The sequence below is a fragment of the Artemia sp. Qi Xiang Cuo genome, chromosome 6 (genome assembly GCF_049724085.1).
Source record: "Artemia sp. Qi Xiang Cuo chromosome 6, ASM4972408v1, whole genome shotgun sequence".
Lineage (NCBI taxonomy): Eukaryota > Metazoa > Arthropoda > Branchiopoda > Anostraca > Artemiidae > Artemia > Artemia sp. Qi Xiang Cuo.
The window spans coordinates 22,452,817-22,471,544 of NC_142799.1; the positions used below are offsets into that span (position 1 = coordinate 22,452,817).

The 18,728-nt window shown below is 32.6% G+C and overlaps 1 protein-coding gene across 1 annotated transcript in view; it reads right to left on the minus strand.

The window, feature by feature from the left end:
* Nucleotides 1-261: 261 nt before the first annotated feature.
* The window catches only part of Nagk (N-acetylglucosamine kinase), a 90,825-nt gene continuing 72,358 nt past the window's right edge, over nucleotides 262-18,728 (minus strand). Inside the window, exons 7-8 of the mRNA XM_089090085.1 lie at nucleotides 14,357-14,531; nucleotides 262-561 (exon numbers count right to left, since the gene is read on the minus strand). Of these exons, the coding sequence (XP_088946211.1) occupies nucleotides 280-561; nucleotides 14,357-14,531 (457 nt within the window). The 3' untranslated portion in view covers nucleotides 262-279. The remainder of the gene's footprint in view (nucleotides 562-14,356; nucleotides 14,532-18,728) is intronic.

Here is an 18,728-nt window from a genome sequence, read left to right on the forward strand (position 1 = left end):
AGAAACTATTGTATACATGCTGTAAGCAATACAAAAATTGTATTTGTAGTTTCCCTATTAAGAGTCTCATTAGAAGTTTCTTGGTCAATCAGAATTTGCTATCAAGTAATAAAGAGCCCGATTTTATAATTTAAACAAAGGCACATTAAAAAACTTCTATCCAAAAATTATCTTGGGTGATAGACAAATCATGATTTTTACTTTTAGAATTCAGCGTAAAAGTAGCGTTGGAAACAAGATCAAACTTTCTGAAGCCAAGAACTATGATGACTAGTTTTATTAAACAGAAGAATTTTCATAATGGTGTAAAACACTACAATTTTCATTATAATTTCTAGGTAAATAATATCCTGCAGTTTCCGAGCCCAGATAGGCGGCTCCAGCAGCTACTGATGTATTCAATGTATACAATGTCAATTCTTTTATTGGATTTGTTAGTTTAGCTTTTCCAGTTCCAAGATATCGAATGCCTTGAGTGAACCCATTTGTCATGAATTTCCAGCTTTTCCAAACTGAACCAACGCAAAGAATTGCCACTCCTCCTTTCTTCTCCACGAGGGCCTAATTAAATAGATTTAAATATATTTTATTTACTATTATTTATTCATATATTATTCACACAAGCTATTATAAGTCCTACTTTCTGTTCTACAAAAGTCTAGAACATTAAATATATGTTCTTTAATATTATTTTTATATTTAGTATCAGTTGTGGAGTTATCATTAACAAAACAGTGGCCTTCTTTCTGTGTTCTCTCTGAGATACTCATTTAACAGATCATAACACAACAACTACAAGTAACTCATTGAAGCACCAATCTGCGTGAGGCCAACACAGCTACGCACACTCCTCCTCCATCCTTCATCCAAAGAAAAGGGCCTTCCTTCTCTGTTCTCTCTGAGATACTTATTTAACAGATTACGATGCTATACATATAAGCAACTCACTGCAGCCTCAAGCTACCTAAGGCCGACACAGCTACGTACGCTCATCCTCCACCCCAGTCTCTTTAAAGCCTCACTCCCAGGAAGTTCCTATTTCCCTTAAATCTTTCTTTACGACATCCTCCCACTCCACTCGGGGACATAAGAACTTCCACTCGGGGACATAGGAACCACTCCACTCGGGGACAAACTGTTTTTCGTTTGGCCCTAGACAGTAGGCGAAAAAGGAGAATCTTTTGCAATCTATCATCTTTCATCCGCAGAACGTGTCCTAGCCATCTCAACCTTTCTCACATTATAGTCCTAAAAAGTGGGATTGGACCCCATTTCTCGTAAAGCTTACTGTTTGAGATACAGTCAGTCAGTAAGGTACTTGAACAATCCGTGGGCAAATTCTCTGAAAAAATATCTAGCACACTCTCCTTTGTTTTTCGGAGTGCCCACTCTGTAGAACCATGCTTGACCACTGTCATCACTGTAGCATCCAATATTCTAATGGCGGTTCACCGACTTATCTTCCTCTTCTTGCAAACTTTTTTCAACTGTGAAAAAACACCCTCGGCCTCGGCTATTCTACTGTTAATATCTTCGCTACACACACATGTTAATGTTTACCTATAATTATTTGCGCTCCTCCTGTACTGGTAGCTCCTCCTATCTTCTCCTAGCTCCTCCTATCTTATTTGCGCAATGTAGCTCCTCCTATCTTCTCTCTGAAAACCTCTCTCTATAAAATAGATTATATTTGTGACTTACATTAGTTACTTGACTTTCTAAATTGTACACACAAAACTATTGGTATTCCTACTTTCTCTTCTACGAAAGCCTAGCATAACAAACACATATTTTTTTATCCATATTCTTATATTTAGCCCTTGTTGTGGAGCTTTAATGTTAATGCAAACAATCAATGCAAACAAACATACAATAGATATTAATGTAAATGAATAAATAAATCTTAAAACGAGAGAAACTTAAATTGAATATACAAATCAAGCTTGAAACGAACAAAAATCACCACGAACAAGAGTTTGGCTATCGCCTCCTTCTCTCACTTTAAAAGTCTAAAATATACTGCAAGCTTGGCGCTTTACTGAAGCGCCAAGCTTGCCGTAGCGCCAATGACAAGCTTGTTATTGGCACTTTACTGGAAAAGATTTTATTACAAATATTTTTTTTTGTACTTAATATTGAAAATAAACATTAAAATTATAGTAAAATTTTGAACGGCTGATCTTTCAGCAAATAATATCATTATACATCAAATATTCAGTTTATTTTATTAGTTATTACTAAAGTTGTTCCAGACGAATATAGTTTCACTACAAACAAAATTTTGGATACTATCCCCTTCCTTAACTGTAAATAAAAACCAAAAGTCTACTGCGTCATTGGCGCTTAACTGAAAACCAATTTTATTACAAATATTTTCTTTTGTACTTTATATTGAAAATAAACATTAAAATTATAGCAAAATTTTGAACTGATGAGCTTTCAGCAATTAATATCATTATACATATAATATTCAGTTTAATTCATTAGTTATTTCTAAAGTAGTTTAAGACGAATATAGTTTCACTACAAACAAAAGTTTGGATACTGCCCCCTTCCTTAACTGTAAATAAAAACCAAAAGTCTACTGCATCATCGGCGCTTAACTGAAAACCAATTTTATTACAAATATTTTCTTTTGTACTTAATATTGAAAATAAACATTAAAACTATAGAAAAATTCTGAAAAGATGTGCTTTCAGCACTTAATATCATTATACATCAAATATGCAGTTCAATTTATTAGTTATATCTAAAGTAGTTCAAGACGAATATAGTTTCACTATAAATAAAAGGTCGGATACCGCCCCCTTCCTAAACTTGAAAAAAAACGCCTACTGCGTCATTGGCACTTTACTCAAAACCAATTTTGCTGCAAATATTTTTTTTTGTACTTCATATTGAAAATAAAGATTAAAATTATAATAAAATTTTGAACTGATGAGCATTCAGCAATTAATATCATTTTACATAAAATATTCAGTTTAATTTATTAGTTATATCTAAAGTAGTTCAAGACGAATATAGTTTCACTATAAATAAAAGGTCGGATACCGCCCCCTTCCTAAACTTTAAAAAAAAAAAACGCCTACTGCGTCATTGGCGCTTTACTCAAAACCAATTTTATTACAAATATTTTCTTTTGTACTTAATATTGAAAATAAACATTAAAATTATGATAAAATTTTGAACTGATGAGCTTTCAGCAATTAATATCATTATACATCAAATATTCAGTTTAATTTATTAGTTATATCTAAAGTAGTTCAAGACTAATATATTTTCACTATAAATAAATGGTCGTATACCGCCCCCTTCCTAAACTTTAAAAAAAAAAAAAGCCTACTGCGTCATTGGCACTTTACTCAAAAACAATTTTGCTGCAAATATTTTTTTTTGTACTTCATATTGAAAATAAAGATTGAAATTATAATAAAATTTTGAACTGATGAGCTTTCAGCAATTAATATCATTTTACATAAAATTTTAAGTTTAATTTATTAGTTATATATAAAGTAGTTAAAGACTAATATAGTTTAAATATAAATAAAAGGTCGGATACCGCCCCCTCCAAAAACTTGAAAAAAAAAACGCCTAATGCGTAATTTGCAATTTAATAAAAAAAAATTTTAATGCAAAAATTTTTTTTTTTAATTAATATTTAAAATAAATATTAAAATTATAATAAAATTTTGAAATGATGATCTTTCAGCAATTAATATCATTATACATCAAATATTCAGTTTAATTTATTAGTTATATCTAAAGTAGTTCAAGACGAATATAGTTTCACTATAAATAAAAGGTCGGATACCGCCCCCTTCCTAAACTGTAAAAAAAAAAAACACCTACTGCGTCATTGGCACTTTACTCAAAACCAATTTTACTGCAAATATTTTTTTTTTTACTTCATATTGAAAATAAAGACTAAAATTATAATAAAATTTTGAACTGATGAGCTTTCAGCAATTAATATCATTTTACATAAAATATTCAGTTTAATTTATTACTTATATCTAAAGTAGTTCAAGACGAATATAGTTTCACTATAAATAAAAGGTCGGATACCGCCCCCTTCCTAAACTTGAAAAAAAAAAGCCTACTGCGTCATTGGCACTTTACTCAAAAACAATTTTATTACAAATATTTTCTTTTGTACTTAATATTGAAAATAAACATTAAAATTATAATAAAATTTTAAACTGATGATCTTTCAGCAATTAATATCATTATACATCAAATATTCAGTTTAATTTATTAGTTATATCTAAAGTAGTTCAAGACGAATATAGTTTCACTATAAATAAAAGGTCGGATACCGCCCCCTTCCTAAACTGTAAAAAAAAAAAAAAACGCCTACTGCGTCATTGGCACTTTACTCAAAACCAATTTTACTGCAAATATTTTTTTTTGTACTTCAATTGAAAATAAAGATTAAAATTATAATAAAATTTTGAACTGATGAGCTTTCAGCAATTAATATCATTTTACATAAAATATTCAGTTTAATTTATTAGTTATATCTAAAGTAGTTAAAGACGAATATATTTTAACTATAAATAAATGGTCGTATACCGCCCCCTTCATAAAATTCAAAAAAAAACGCCTACTGCGTCATTGGCACTTTACTCAAAACCAATTTTACTGCAATTTTTTTTTTTTTGTACTTCATATTGAAAATAAAGATTAAAATTATAATAAAATTTTGAACTGATGAGCTTTCAGCAATTAATATCATTATACATCAAATATTTAGTTTAATTTATTAGTTATATCTAAAGTAGTTCAAGACGAATATAGTTTCAATATAAATAAAAGGTCAGATACCGCCCCCTTCCTACACTGTAAAAAAAAAAACGCCTACTGCGTCATTGGCACTTTACTCAAAACCAATTTTACTGCAAATATTTTTTTTTTACTTCATATTGAAAATAAAGATTAAAATTATAATAAAATTTTGAACTGATGAGCTTTCAGCAATTAATATCATTTTACATAAAATATTCAGTTTAATTTATTAGTTATATCTAAAGTAGTTCAAGACGAATATAGTTTCAATATAAATAAAAGGTCGTATACCGCCCCCTTCCAAAAATTGAAAAAAAAACGCCTACTGCGTCATTGGCACTTTAATAAAAAACAATTTTAATTCAAATATTTTTTTTTGTACTTAATATTGAAAATAAATATTAAAATTATAATAAAATTTTGAACTGATGAGCTTTCAGCAATTAATATCATTATACATAAAATATTCAGTTTAATTTATTATTTATATCTAAATTAGTTCAATACGAATATATTTTCAATATAAATAAAAGGTCGGATACCGCCCCCTTCCTGAACTTTAAAAAAAAAAAACGCCTACTGCGTCATTGGCACTTTACTCAAAACCAATTTTACTGCAAATATTTTTTTTTGTACTTCATATTGAAAATAAAGATTAAAATTATAATAAAATTTTGAACTGATGAGCTTTCAGCAATTAATATCATTATAAATCAAATATTCATTTTAATTTATTAGTTATATCTAAAGTAGTTCAAGACGAATATAGTTTCAATATAAATAAAAGGTCGTATACCGCCCCCTTCCTAAAATTGAAAAAAAAACGCCAACTGCGTCATTGGCACTTTAATCAAAACCAATTTTACTGCAAATATTTTTTTTTGTACTTAATATTTAAAATAAAGATTAAAATTATAATAAAATTTTGAACTGATGAGCTTTCAGCAATTAATATCATTATACATCAAATATTCAGTTTAATTTATTAGTTATATCTAAAGTAGTTCAAGACGAATATAGTTTCACTATAAATAAAAGGTCGGATACCGCCCCCTTCCTACACTGTAAAAAAAAAAACGCCTACTGCGTCATTGGCACTTTACTCAAAACCAATTTTACTGCAAATATTTTTTTTTGTACTTCATATTGAAAATAAAGATTAAAATTATAATAAAATTTTGAACTGATGAGCTTTCAGCAATTAATATCATTTTACATAAAATTTTAAGTTTAATTTATTTTTTATATATAATGTAGTTAAATACTAATATATTTTAAATATAAATAAATGGTCGTATACCCCCCCCTCCAAGAACTTGAAAAAAAAAAAAACACCAACTGCGTCATTGGCACTTTAATAAAAAACAATTTTGATTCAAAAATTTTTTTTTTTAATTAATATTGAAAATAAATATTAAAATTATAATAAAATTTTGAAATGATGATCTTTCAGCAATTAATATCATTATACATCAAATATTAAGTTTAATTTATTATTTATATCTAAATTAGTTAAAGACGAATATATTTTCAATATAAATAAAAGGTCGTATACCACCCCCTTCCAGAACTGTAAAAAAAAAAACGCCTACTGCGTCATTGGCACTTTACTCAAAACCAATTTTGCTACAAATATTTTTTTTTGTACTTCATATTGAAAATAAATATTAAAATTATAATAAAATTTTTAACTGATGATCATTCAGCAATTAATATAATTTTACATAAAATATTCAGTTTAATTTATTAGTTATTTCTAAAGTAGTTCAAGACTAATATAGTTTCACTATAAATAAAAGGTCGGATACCGCCCCCTTCCTAAACTTGAAAAAAAAAACGCCTACTGCGTCATTGGCACTTTACTCAAAACCAATTTTACTGCAAATATTTTTTTTGTACTTCATATTGAAAATAAAGATTAAAATTATAATAAAATTTTGAACTGATGATCTTTCAGCAATTAATATCATTATACATCAAATATTCAGTTTAATTTATTAGTTATATCTAAAGTAGTTCAAGACGAATATATTTTAAATATAAATAAAAGGTCGTATACCACCCCCTTCCAAACCTTGAAAAAAAAAAACGCCGAATGCGTAATTTGCAATTTACTCAAAACCAATTTTGCTGCAAATATTTTTTTTTGTACTTAAATTTAAAATAAAGATTAAAATTATAATAAAATTTTGAACTGATGAGCTTTCAGCAATTAATATCATTTTACATAAAATATTCAGTTTAATTTATTAGTTATTTCTAAAGTTGTTCAAGACGAATATATTTTCACTACAAACAAAAGTTTGGATACTGCCCCCTCCCTTAACTGTAAATAAAAACCAAAAGTCTACTGCGTCATTGGCGCTTAATTGAAAATGAATTATCTTACAAACATTTTATTTTCCAGTTCTTACAGCATTAAAAATAAAAATAAAATTAAAATGAAATAAGTACTTGAACTGATGGATCTTTCAACAATTAATATCATTATAAATCAATTACTGCAATCTGATGTTGTTTATACTTTCCAAGACTGTTCAAGAGACATAAAGTTTTCAGTAAAGCGCCAATGACGCAGCAGGCTTAAGACTTTTACAGTGAGAGAAGGAGGCGATACCCAAAATCTTGTTTTTAGTGATTTTTGTTCGTTTCAAGCTTGATTTGCATGTTCAATCTAAGTTTCTCTCGTTTTAAGATTTGTTTATTCATTTAAATTAATATCTATTGTATGTTTGTTTGCATTGATTGATTGATTGCTTATTTAATTTCAGTTCGTTTTAAGTTTCATTTATACTTCCACAGCAAAATATTTTTTTTCGTTTTAAGCTTGATTTTCATATTCAATCTAAGCATTGTTCGCTTTAAGATCTATTTATTCATTTATATTATTACTTGTTGTATGTTTTTTTATATGATTGATTATTTAATTTCTGTTCGTCTTAGGTTTTATTAATTCTTTAACAGTAATTTCTGGTAGTTTTGAGTTTAAATTTTACCACGTATTTGTATCTGCTCAGCTTAAGTTTAAAATGCCCTTTACTTTTCTTTGAAAAACTTATTTTTCGGAAATCTTTTTTTAATTAATTATCGTTCGTTTTTTATTACAAAAAGTCTCAAATTTTTAAAAATTCCTTATTTCAAAATCAAACTTAAAAAAAAAAAAATCAAATGTTCATCAAAGTATCAAAACTGGTATCTAAGCAACAATATCAAAGTGAAAAATGGGTTTGTTTCAACCTCGGAGTTTTTATTATCTGATGCTTGAACTATTTTTAACAAAATGGCTATCTCAAAATTTTTGTAGGATGGGTAAAAAGGGCGTAGGGAGGAGGGGGGGTATAATTTCCCTTCGGTCTCTTTTGACTCTTTAAAAATGAACTAGAACTTTCTATTTTCAATCAAATCAGCCCTCTCTGAAGATTATACGAGCTTCCCTTCTATAACAACCATATATACCCCCAGAGTATAACTTACAGCTCTGTCCCTGGTTCCTGGTGGGTTGTGTCGACCCCGGAGTTTTAGTATCTGATGTTCGAACTATTTTTAACAAAATGGTTACCTCAAATTTTTATCGGATGGGTTTATCCATCCGATAAACCCAAAGGCGTTCCCTCCGATCTTTTTTACTCTGAGAAAATGAACTAGAATTTTTAATTTCCATTCAAATGAGCCCTCTCTGAAGTTTGTACGAGCTTCCCTTTCATAAGAACCATATACGGTCCCAGGACATAGCTTACAATGCCTGCCCCCGGACCCCGGGGGGGTTATGTCGAAACCAAAGTTTTTGTTATCTGACCTTTGAACTATTTAAAAAAATGACTATCTCAAAATCTTTATCAGATGGGTTTGAGGGAAAAAGGGTGTGGGGGGGCTAGGGGCCCTCCGATCTCTTTTGACTCTTAAAAATTGAACTAGAACTTTCAGTTTTCATTCAAATCAGTCCTCTGAAGTTTATACGAGCATCTTTTCCATAAGAACCATATATGCCCCCAGGGCATAATTTGGGGTGCCGGCCTACGGATTGTGGGTGGTTATGGTAACACCGGAGTTTTTGTCATCTCACCTCTAAACTATTTTTAACACAATAGCAGTCTCAATTTTTTTTTTATCTTATGCATTTGGGGGAAAAGGGGCGTGGGGGGATAGCCGCACTCTGATCTCTTTTGACTCTTAAAAACTAAACTAAAACTTTCAATTTCCAATAAAATGAGCCCTCTCGGAAGTTTATACGAGTATCCTTTCCACAACAGCTGTATATGCTCTCCAGGCATTGCATTACTTACAACGCCTGCATCCGGGCCCAGGGGGGTTGCGTCAACACAGGAGTTTTTCTTATCTGACCTTTGAACTATTTTTCATGAAATGGCTATTTTAAAAATTTTGTCGGATAGGCTTGGGGGAAAAAGGGTGTTTGGGGGGGCTAGTTACCCTCGGATATCTTTTGACTCTTAAAAAGTGAATTAGAACGTTCAATTCCCAATCAAATGAGCCCTCTCTGAAGTTCATACAAACAACCCTTTCATAAGAACCATACACGCCCCCGGGACAACACTTACAACGCCTACCCCCCGGGCTCGGGGGGCTTGTGTTGACACGGGAGTTTTTGTTATCTGATTTTTGAAAAATTTTTTTTTAAAAAAACTGGCTATCTCAATATTTGTCGCGGATGGATTTGGGAAAAAGGGCGAGGGGGGGGGGCTAGTTGCCCTTAAATCTTTTGACTCTTAATAAGTGAACTAGAACTTTCAATTTCCAATCGAATGAGCCCTCTATCAAGTTTATACGAGCATTCCTTTCATAAAAACCATACATTCCTTTAGGACATAACTTAAAACATTTTCCCCGGGAACCGGGTGGTTGTACTGACACTGGAGTTTTTCTTATCCGATCTTTGAACTATTTTTTTTTTTTAACAAAATCTCTATTTCAAAATTTTCATCCAATGGGTTTGGAAAAAGGCGTGGGGGGGGGCTAGTTGCCCTCAGATCCCTTTTGAATATTAAAAAATGAAGTCGAACTTTCAATTTCTAATCAAATGAGCCCTCTCTGAAGTTTATGCGAGCATCCCTTTCATAAGAACCATATATGCCCCAGGACATAACTTACGACGCCTGCTCCCTGGCCCTGAGGGGTTGTGTCGACACCTGAGCTTTTGTTATCTTACTTGTGAATAATTTTTAACTTAATGGCTATCTCAAAATTTTTATCGGATGCATTCGGGAAAAAAGGGGCATGGAGGGGGCTAGTTACCCTCAAATCCCTTTTGACTTTCAAAAAATGAACTAGAACTTTCAATTTCCAATCAAATGAGCCCTGTCTGAAATGCTTACGAGCATCCCTTCCATAATAACCATATATTCCCCCAAGACATAACTTACAACGCCTTCCATCGGGCCCTGGGGGGCTGTGTCAAACCCGGAGTTTTCGTAATATGGTCTTTGAACTATTTTTAAAAAAAATAGCTATCTCGAAGTTCTTATCGGATGTGTTTGAGGAAAAAAGGCGTGGATGGGGGGGGGGCAAGTTGCCCTTCGATATCTTTTGACGCTTAAAAAATGAACTAGAACTTTCAATTTCCAGTCATATGAGCCCTTTCTGAAGTCTATACGAGCATTTCTTCCATAAGAACCATATATACCCCCAGGGAATAACTTATAACCCTTGCCCTGAAGAATGTGGGGGGGGGGGACGTCCTGCTCAAAAACATAATTTCCAGAGCTTTCAGCTCTGTTGAACAAAATGTCCATCTCAATATTTTGATTGGATGTGTTTGGGGAAATGGTGGGCGTGGAAGGGGTGTTAGTTGCCTTCCAATCACTTTCGACCATTAAAAAGGGCACTAGCCATTTAAATTTCCAATCGAATGAGCCCTTTCTGAAGTTTCTACGACAGCGCTTTCTATAAAACCTTATATGCCTCCAGGGCATAACATAGAACCCTTGCCCTGAGGGCTGTGGGGGGTTGTCATTCTCAAAGACCTAATGTCCAGAATTTTCAACTACGTTGAACAAAATGGCTATCTCAAAATTTTGATTGGATGTGTTTGGGGAAAAGGTGGGCGTGAGAGGGGGGTTAGTTGCTCTCCAATCACTTTCAACAATTAAAAAGACCACTAGCCCTTTGAATTTCTAATGGAATGAGCCCTTTTTGAAGTTTCTATGACAAAGCTTTATATATAAAAAAAAAACCTTATTTCCCCCAGGGCATAACTTACAATTCTTGCCCTGAGGGCTGTGGGGGGAGTGTCCTCCTCAAAAACATAATTTCTTTCTGGAAATCAACTACGTAAAACAAAATGACTATGTCAAAATTTTGATTGAATGTGTTTGGAGATATGTTGGGCGTGGAAGGGGCGTTAGTTGCCTTCCAATCACTTTTGACCTATAAAAAGGGAACTAGAAATCTCGATTTCCAATCGAATGAGCCCTCTTTGAAGTTTATAGCTATAACGCTGCCTCTGATTTTCGAAAGGAATCGCGTACGGGTAGTTTTGGGTACCCATTTGACTGATTATAGACTGACCATATTTCAAACACCAAGCCGTGTAGAAATTGTAGCTTTATCCCACTTTCTAGGGCTATAATGAGAGAAAGATCAAAATGGCTAGGACACATTTTGCGGATGATGGACATCCGCATCTGCGGATGAAGGATGATCGTTCGTTTTGGCCATCCATTTAGAGCAAAACGAAAAGCAGGTTGTCCCCCAATGGGGCCGGAGAAGATTATAAGGAAATATGTAAAGGAAATCACAAATTTTTGTGAGGGTGTAAAGAGGAAAGTTTTAAATAGATTGGACGGAGGAGGAGTGTGCGCATCTGTGTTGGCCTCAGACTCATTCCTTGGTGCTACAGTGAGTTGTTAGCAATATTAGGCAAATATTAAAATCTGAATAAAGTATTAGAACTCGTACTTATTTCTTCTCTATGGAAACTTGGCATTATTTAACATTTTTCTTATTATACTTTATTATTTATTATAGTTTGTTTAATTTTTATTTACGACTGATATTGTATCCCCTGCTTTGTTCCCTACAGGATCTGAAACAAATACAAGTATGACATAAAATGAGTAAGTACTCATATTATTGAATAGACAAATATCAATAAAGAAATAATTTGTTTATATTTTTACTAAGTCGTCAAAGAGACAGAAGGAGGAAAAATATTCGATTATTCAAATGTTCAATTGTTTTAAAATCTAATAACAAGCATTAAACATAACGAAAAAAGATGGAGGACGCCAGCAGTGTGGTTAGGCTAAAGAAAAGTGCATTCAAAATCTGTTATTTAAAGTTTTTTGAAAATACTGATTCAACATAAAACATTACATGCTCCCTTGCCTAATAAGTTATTCAGTGTACTGAGCAAGGAGATACAAAAATATTAACGTGATGTATTGGAGTCCCCGTCTCTCTCTGTAGACTGAAAATAAGAAAGTATTGGGAGAGGAACATTATGATTTAATCATGGACCTGGGTCCATCAGTGCACCCAGTACTTTTTGCGGACGATAGCAACTTTTTCATCACCAGCCCTAATTTACCATACGTCGTCACCTCTACTCAAATCCTTCTGAACAGAGTACAGGAGTTGTGTCTCGTTAACTACATAACCATTAACAGCAAGAAAAGTCAGGTTGTATTATTTCGAACCCCTTACAAAAAAATGAAGCTCAACAAGCACTTGCCCTCAAATATTCCACCAGTCTCTTCCCCCAGGTCGAAGTTACCAAGTTTCTTTGTGTCCACATTGACTCCTCTCCATCATTTGCAACACATGTTTCCTATATCAGAGCCCATTCTCTTCCCCCATTCTCTTCCCCCAGGTCGAAGTTACCAAGTTTCTTTGTGTCCACATTGACTCCTCTCCATCATTTGCAACACATGTTTCCTATATCAGAGCCCATTCTCTTCCCCCATTCTCTTCCCCCAGGTCGAAGTTACCAAGTTTCTTTGTGTCCACATTGACTCCTCTCCATCATTTGCAACACATGTTTCCTATATCAGAGCCCATTCTCTTCCCCCATTCTCTTCCCCCAGGTCGAAGTTACCAAGTTTCTTTGTGTCCACATTGACTCCTCTCCATCATTTGCAACACATGTTTCCTATATCAGAGCCATAATCTTGCGACAGGTATGATTAATCATGTGATTTATTTTCTTCCTCCCGATATACTTGTCACCCTTTACTACTCTTTTTTAACCCATACATCTCAGACTACGGATCAGTTTTGGGCAACACTTATCCTTCTGTTACCAATAACTAAAATCTGCCCAAAACTGTGCCGTCAAAGCAGTTTCTTGGCTGCCCGGACTATATCCCACCAAGGACTTGTACTCTGATTTTAGTATTATCCCTTTTGAATAAATCATCAAAAAATTAAATCTATCCCTTGCATACTCCGCTAATCATAAAAATCTCACTCCCCAATTATTATCTTATTTTAATAGTAATAATTCTGAAGGCCTCTGTCTCCATTCATCCAACCGTTCCTCCATTGTCCCCAAGTGTGGCTCTAGTTCTGCCCAGCGATCATCCATTTATAAATACATCTCCAATGGAATATAATACCCTCCAGTGCAAACAATCTACAAGTTTTCGCACGCTGTATATCAATGTTACTAAACTTTGATAAGTTAAATCAATCTCTAAAGTTTTAATTAATTTGCTTTAATTGCCCTTGTTTTCTCTTTTTTCTTTCTTGTTTTTTACTTCTTCTTCTTCTTTTTTTCTCTTCTTCATTTTCAGTTTTATGTTGTTATGGTCATTAACAAGTTCGCTTCCAGGATCTTTATTATTATTGGTGTTATGTTCTATTTTTATTTGAATAAATCAAATTGAATTGAAGAGACAATGGTGGCATCATCACCTCAAAAGAGGCTTGACAAAGACTAGGAAGACAAAACCACGGAAATTCAAATTATACAAACCCTTTCAAGGTTCACTTCTTCAATCCTGATTTTCAGATTGACTACCGACAATCCTGATTGACTACCGAGGAGGAGGATTTAGCTTGTCGTCCACAACCACTCACACGCTCATTCTTAAGTTAATTTTTTGAGGCAACATCTAATCAAAAGAGAATAGGGTGTTCCAAAGCTATTCTTTTCATCACTAAAAATATCAGTGGAGTGTCAGTGGGAGTTTATCATTAGCTAAACCTAATACTATCATTGGTTGTGGACGATCATTATTCTTGCAACTAATTACCTTCGAAGTGTGAATCAAAGTAATTTCTTTTTTTAAATAATTAATCTCTTAGAAGTTCTGGTACACTGAAGATATTCTTTTTCGTGCAAGTTAGCATATAATTGTATTCAAACGGAAAACAGGTTTTATTATTACGATTTCATTCACTTAAATTCACCATTAGTTAAGACTAAAAATTGAAATATGGAGAAAGGCATGGTTAAGTTTCCACACCTGTGTTTCAAAAGTGTGAAAACTAATGTCTTAATATAAAATAAAGTTGTTACATTTAATTTGTAGTTGTTTTTTTATTATTTATTACTGTTTTATTATATTTCTTGTTTAAGTTGTTACACTTAAATTGTTTAATCTTCATTTCAAACCTGTGTTGCTGAGGGCATCAATGCAACAACATATTCTCCAAGCACTTGTCCAGCCTCCTGAAAAAGGTATTTGCACATTTTATCACCTTGCTCTGCACCTTCAGATATTTTCAAACAAAGGCCGGCATATTTAGTCTTCGAGAAAGAATTGTAACATGGATCCAGCAGTCCAAACCTATAAAAATTTGAAGTTAATTAAAAAAAATAATATTTGTACTCAAAATTAGATTTATATTAGACTGTAATTGTTAACATCTGGTAAAAATTATTCAAATATATATTTTCAATCTTTATTGAAGATGTAGATGCTATAGCCTACACGATGTCCGTATAATACCTGAAGAGAGGTTAGGCCTTGATTGTAGTATAAATTTTGCTGATTTTGTAGATTTGCCGAAGAGCAGATTTTGACGAAAGTAAAAGCAAATATAAGACATTAAAAAATATATAAGATATTTATGCTAACGTTCATTTGATAAAAATATTAGTCAACTAATAAATGACCAGTAAACACTACAAAAAAAATGACCACCATGTCTATTTGACCACCATGTCTGACTATTTTCTCACCATGTCCAAGCTTTAGAATGGAATAATTTAAAAGCACTGGAAAATTAAGTTTATTAAGTATAGACATTGTGAAAATTGCTATTTTTTCTCAAATAGCAATATCATTGAAAATTTTTCAAAAAAATATTTCATGGACAATCGTACTCATTATTTTCACTGCAGTACCACCATTTGGGGACACTAATTTGGAGAGAAGATCAGAGGATAAAAATAGGCAAAATTGGTCAATTCTTGAAAACGCCCAAGGAAAGTTCTTAACCCTTAGATCTTGCCTTATAAAACACTGAAATCGAGTCATTGCTAGACCAATAGCCCGAAGAATTTCTATCCTATAACTGTTTGCTCACGGCAAGTTTCATTTGGTTATGTAGCTTCTTACTACAATCAGGTATTTCTGTTCCCAGATCAGTGCTTCTTGGGATCTAAAATCAAGGTGTGAACTTGATAATTTTGGAATTCTAGGGCATTCAAAACGTGAATAGCAGCTAAGTAATTCTATCACAACAGGATATTCAAAATATAAATAGATGACATGATAGTATCTCCGTGTATATAGAGAGGTCCATGCTCTCCGTGAAAACTGCATACGTTAAATAATGTTTTTGTTCTATCAAGTTTTTAATTTAGTTCCGAGAGGTGGGATTTCTGGGAAATTTGTTCTCTGAATTTGTGACACGTGTTTAGGGCATCCATGGGTGCTCTATAGCATTGTTTTTATTCTTATGACTTTAATGTTTGGTTCTTGTGAAACAGGGGGAAATAGTCAATCAATTGCGTTCCATCTATGTCAATGAATTGTATTTTACTTGCATAACCGTTTTAGCAAGTGATGGTTCTTTTCACACATAGATGTCCTATCCTGGCATCTATATTATGTTGATTTTCCTGTTTATCAAAATTAGGAATTGAGAGCCTCGTTCGGTTTACTTTATTAGTTAACTAATAAGCAGATTTTCCCGTTTTTTTGTAATTTTTAGTTAACTTTGAACTTTTTTTCGACTAACGGATTCTTAGTTAACTGAAAAGTTGACTATGAAACTAATATTAAGAATTCTTCGTTCGTAGATATGCACAAAGAATGAACTTTTAAAGCTGGAGTTTACTTTTCTTCTTGTAAAGGGAAACAAGAGCTGTAGAATTCGCACAAAATGGTTGACTTTTTGTTAGTCTATATGATTTCCGCCTACTTCATTATTTGACTGTTTCAGGCCTCACCTTTCTGAACCTGGTGGTCGGTTCCTAATGACTTGTTCGGCTCACGTTATGTCAATTTTGAATTTTCTGCCGAACTTTCCCTTCTATTTGCAAAAGCCTGGTGAACTTTCTCAGTTCCCTTTCTGGAAAATAAAACACTAAAAGCAAAAAAATAGACTTGTTGCTTAACTAAGTTTCGTTAAATGGAACGCAACTAATATTTCCGATTTTAAATGCCGTTAAGTTTCTTCATATATCGAGATTAGAAAGCTGCTGCCCTGGCTTCCAAAAGAGCCCGATCTGAGTACTACCTCGTCATCCAATTACCATGTCTTGGCCTAAACGAATAGACTAATTCTTAAGACCGCTTTATCCCTATTAGTCTGGTGTCTATCCCTACCCTTACTAGTTTACTAGGACTGATGAAAAAAAAGCGATTGCCTTTAATTTTAAGAAAGAAACCCTAACAAACTAAGATGTTCAATCAGTGTTCCGTCATGTTTATCGTAATAATAACTTTTTATCCGACGGGACGACTTTGTCAGTATAATAAATTGACTTAAACCTTATGAGATATACTTGAAACCAGTCAGTTGGTTTTTATGTCTTGTTTTTCAGTTCTCGTGTTTGAAGCTTAATAAATTAAGATATTACACGTACATGACTTGGCAGCCTTAATATGTTCATCACAGTTTTGAAAACTTTTTCTATTTCATTGAGGCCGTTAACATTAAGCCTAAACCATTAATCCATTGACTAGCCCGTTAAATCCCATAAAAGCAAACTTTCAAAAGATACGTGTTTTATATATTCTTTTCTCAAATGATTACGCGTGCTATATCATCTTATACATGTAGACACAGTTTTATGTCAAAATTTTATTTTGTTTTTAACATTATCTTTTGGTGCTTGCAAAAGCAGATACAGCAATTTTCTTTCAAATGAATTTTTAAACAGGTTTCTATAATGTTCCAATGCCCCACTAGCAGTAAAGAAGGGGGAAAAAGAAAAGGACACATCTGTGCCACCCTTGCAAAAAAAAGTGATTTTCCTTATTACCAAACCACGAGACTGTAAGTTTTCAACAATGACGAACTCCAATGATGCACTTTTTTTTCGATCCATGCCGTCTTCGAGATGTTTTAGGCTATTTTTCGACATCCCCATAAATTGGTTTTTAAAATAGTATTTTACAATTAAGTCTAATCGAGATATTAGTCACTATTCCTCAGTCAACTACAACATGCAATTTTTTTTCATTAGCTATTTTTTTAAACACGTTTTTAATTTCTTTGTTTTTTTTACCATGGGATGTGGTTTACTCTTTACTAGACTGCAGCTATCGCTGCAGAAAAGACCTGATCAATATCTCTTCAACAAACAGGTGACCAAAAATAATGCCTTTATTTTAATTAATTATTCTTTTTATATTAGTTTGTTTAATAATTAGTTTATTTACCTCTGCAAAAAAAGCACCCAGCGCCTTCTAACGTCACCCGTAAAAAAACATGAACTTATGATAAAAACATAGATCGAAAGATTATTATTTATGTGTTTTTTTTTTTCTTTTTTGAGTTTTTTCTTCACGAAGGGTCAAAAATAAAAAAGCCGTTTTCTCCAAAATACAAATATATTTTAGAACTAGCTTGTTAAATCCCTTATTATTTTAGGATCAATAGATAAACCAAAAACTAGTCTGTGAGCAGCATATTGGTGGAGCCTGACCTTTCATATAATCAAACAATAGGTTAAAAATAAAAGAAAATCTGCATACATTCAGACATTTGCATCTAGCATCCAAATGAACTTAGATCTCTATTTGAAATCCAAACTTTAATAGATGAAGCCAGTTTCAAATTTTACTAATTCTGGTAGGTAGCATTACAATATTATAGGAACTTGTCAGGGCCGTATCCAGGTAGGGTAACCGGTTTGACCCCCCCCCTAAATTTTTGCCCGGCTCGTAAAAAATTGTTGCGTTTTGTAAAGTTTGTTAGTACTTGTTTGATAGACGCCCTACCGCTCAAGTTGCTCATTCACTGAGATGGAAAACATATAATTTGGGTTATATATATTCGACATTAAAAGTATTTGGACAGTGTGAAGTTAGAAAGCAATTCTACTACATAATATGCAGCATAATTGTACCTAACACATTAGACATGCAGACCCGCTATTCTTTATCCCCCCCCCCCCAATATGCAAATATATAGCCCAAATTTGTTTCTAAAATATTACATTTTTATCTTACTTTGTATACTTTACTAGGATTGAGCGTCAGAGAAACATATTAGAAGAACATTAGGTAGGGTGTCTATCATACAAGTACCATTTTTTTTACAACCCCCTCCCAATAAAAATCTTAAATTTGCCCTTTGCGCTAGAACTTTTAGTTTTTAGTAAGCCCACGCTTGGACGTTACCTCTTTAAATAAAACAACTAACGCCTTCTATCGTTCCTCAGAAAAATAATGAACTTACGGTAAAAACAAAAATTGAAAGATTAAAGATTATAGATCCTTTACATAACTACGTATTTTTATGTATTTTTTACATGCGGTTTTCCTTCGTATCAGTTTCCTATAGTCTCTGGTGACGTAGGAGCTATG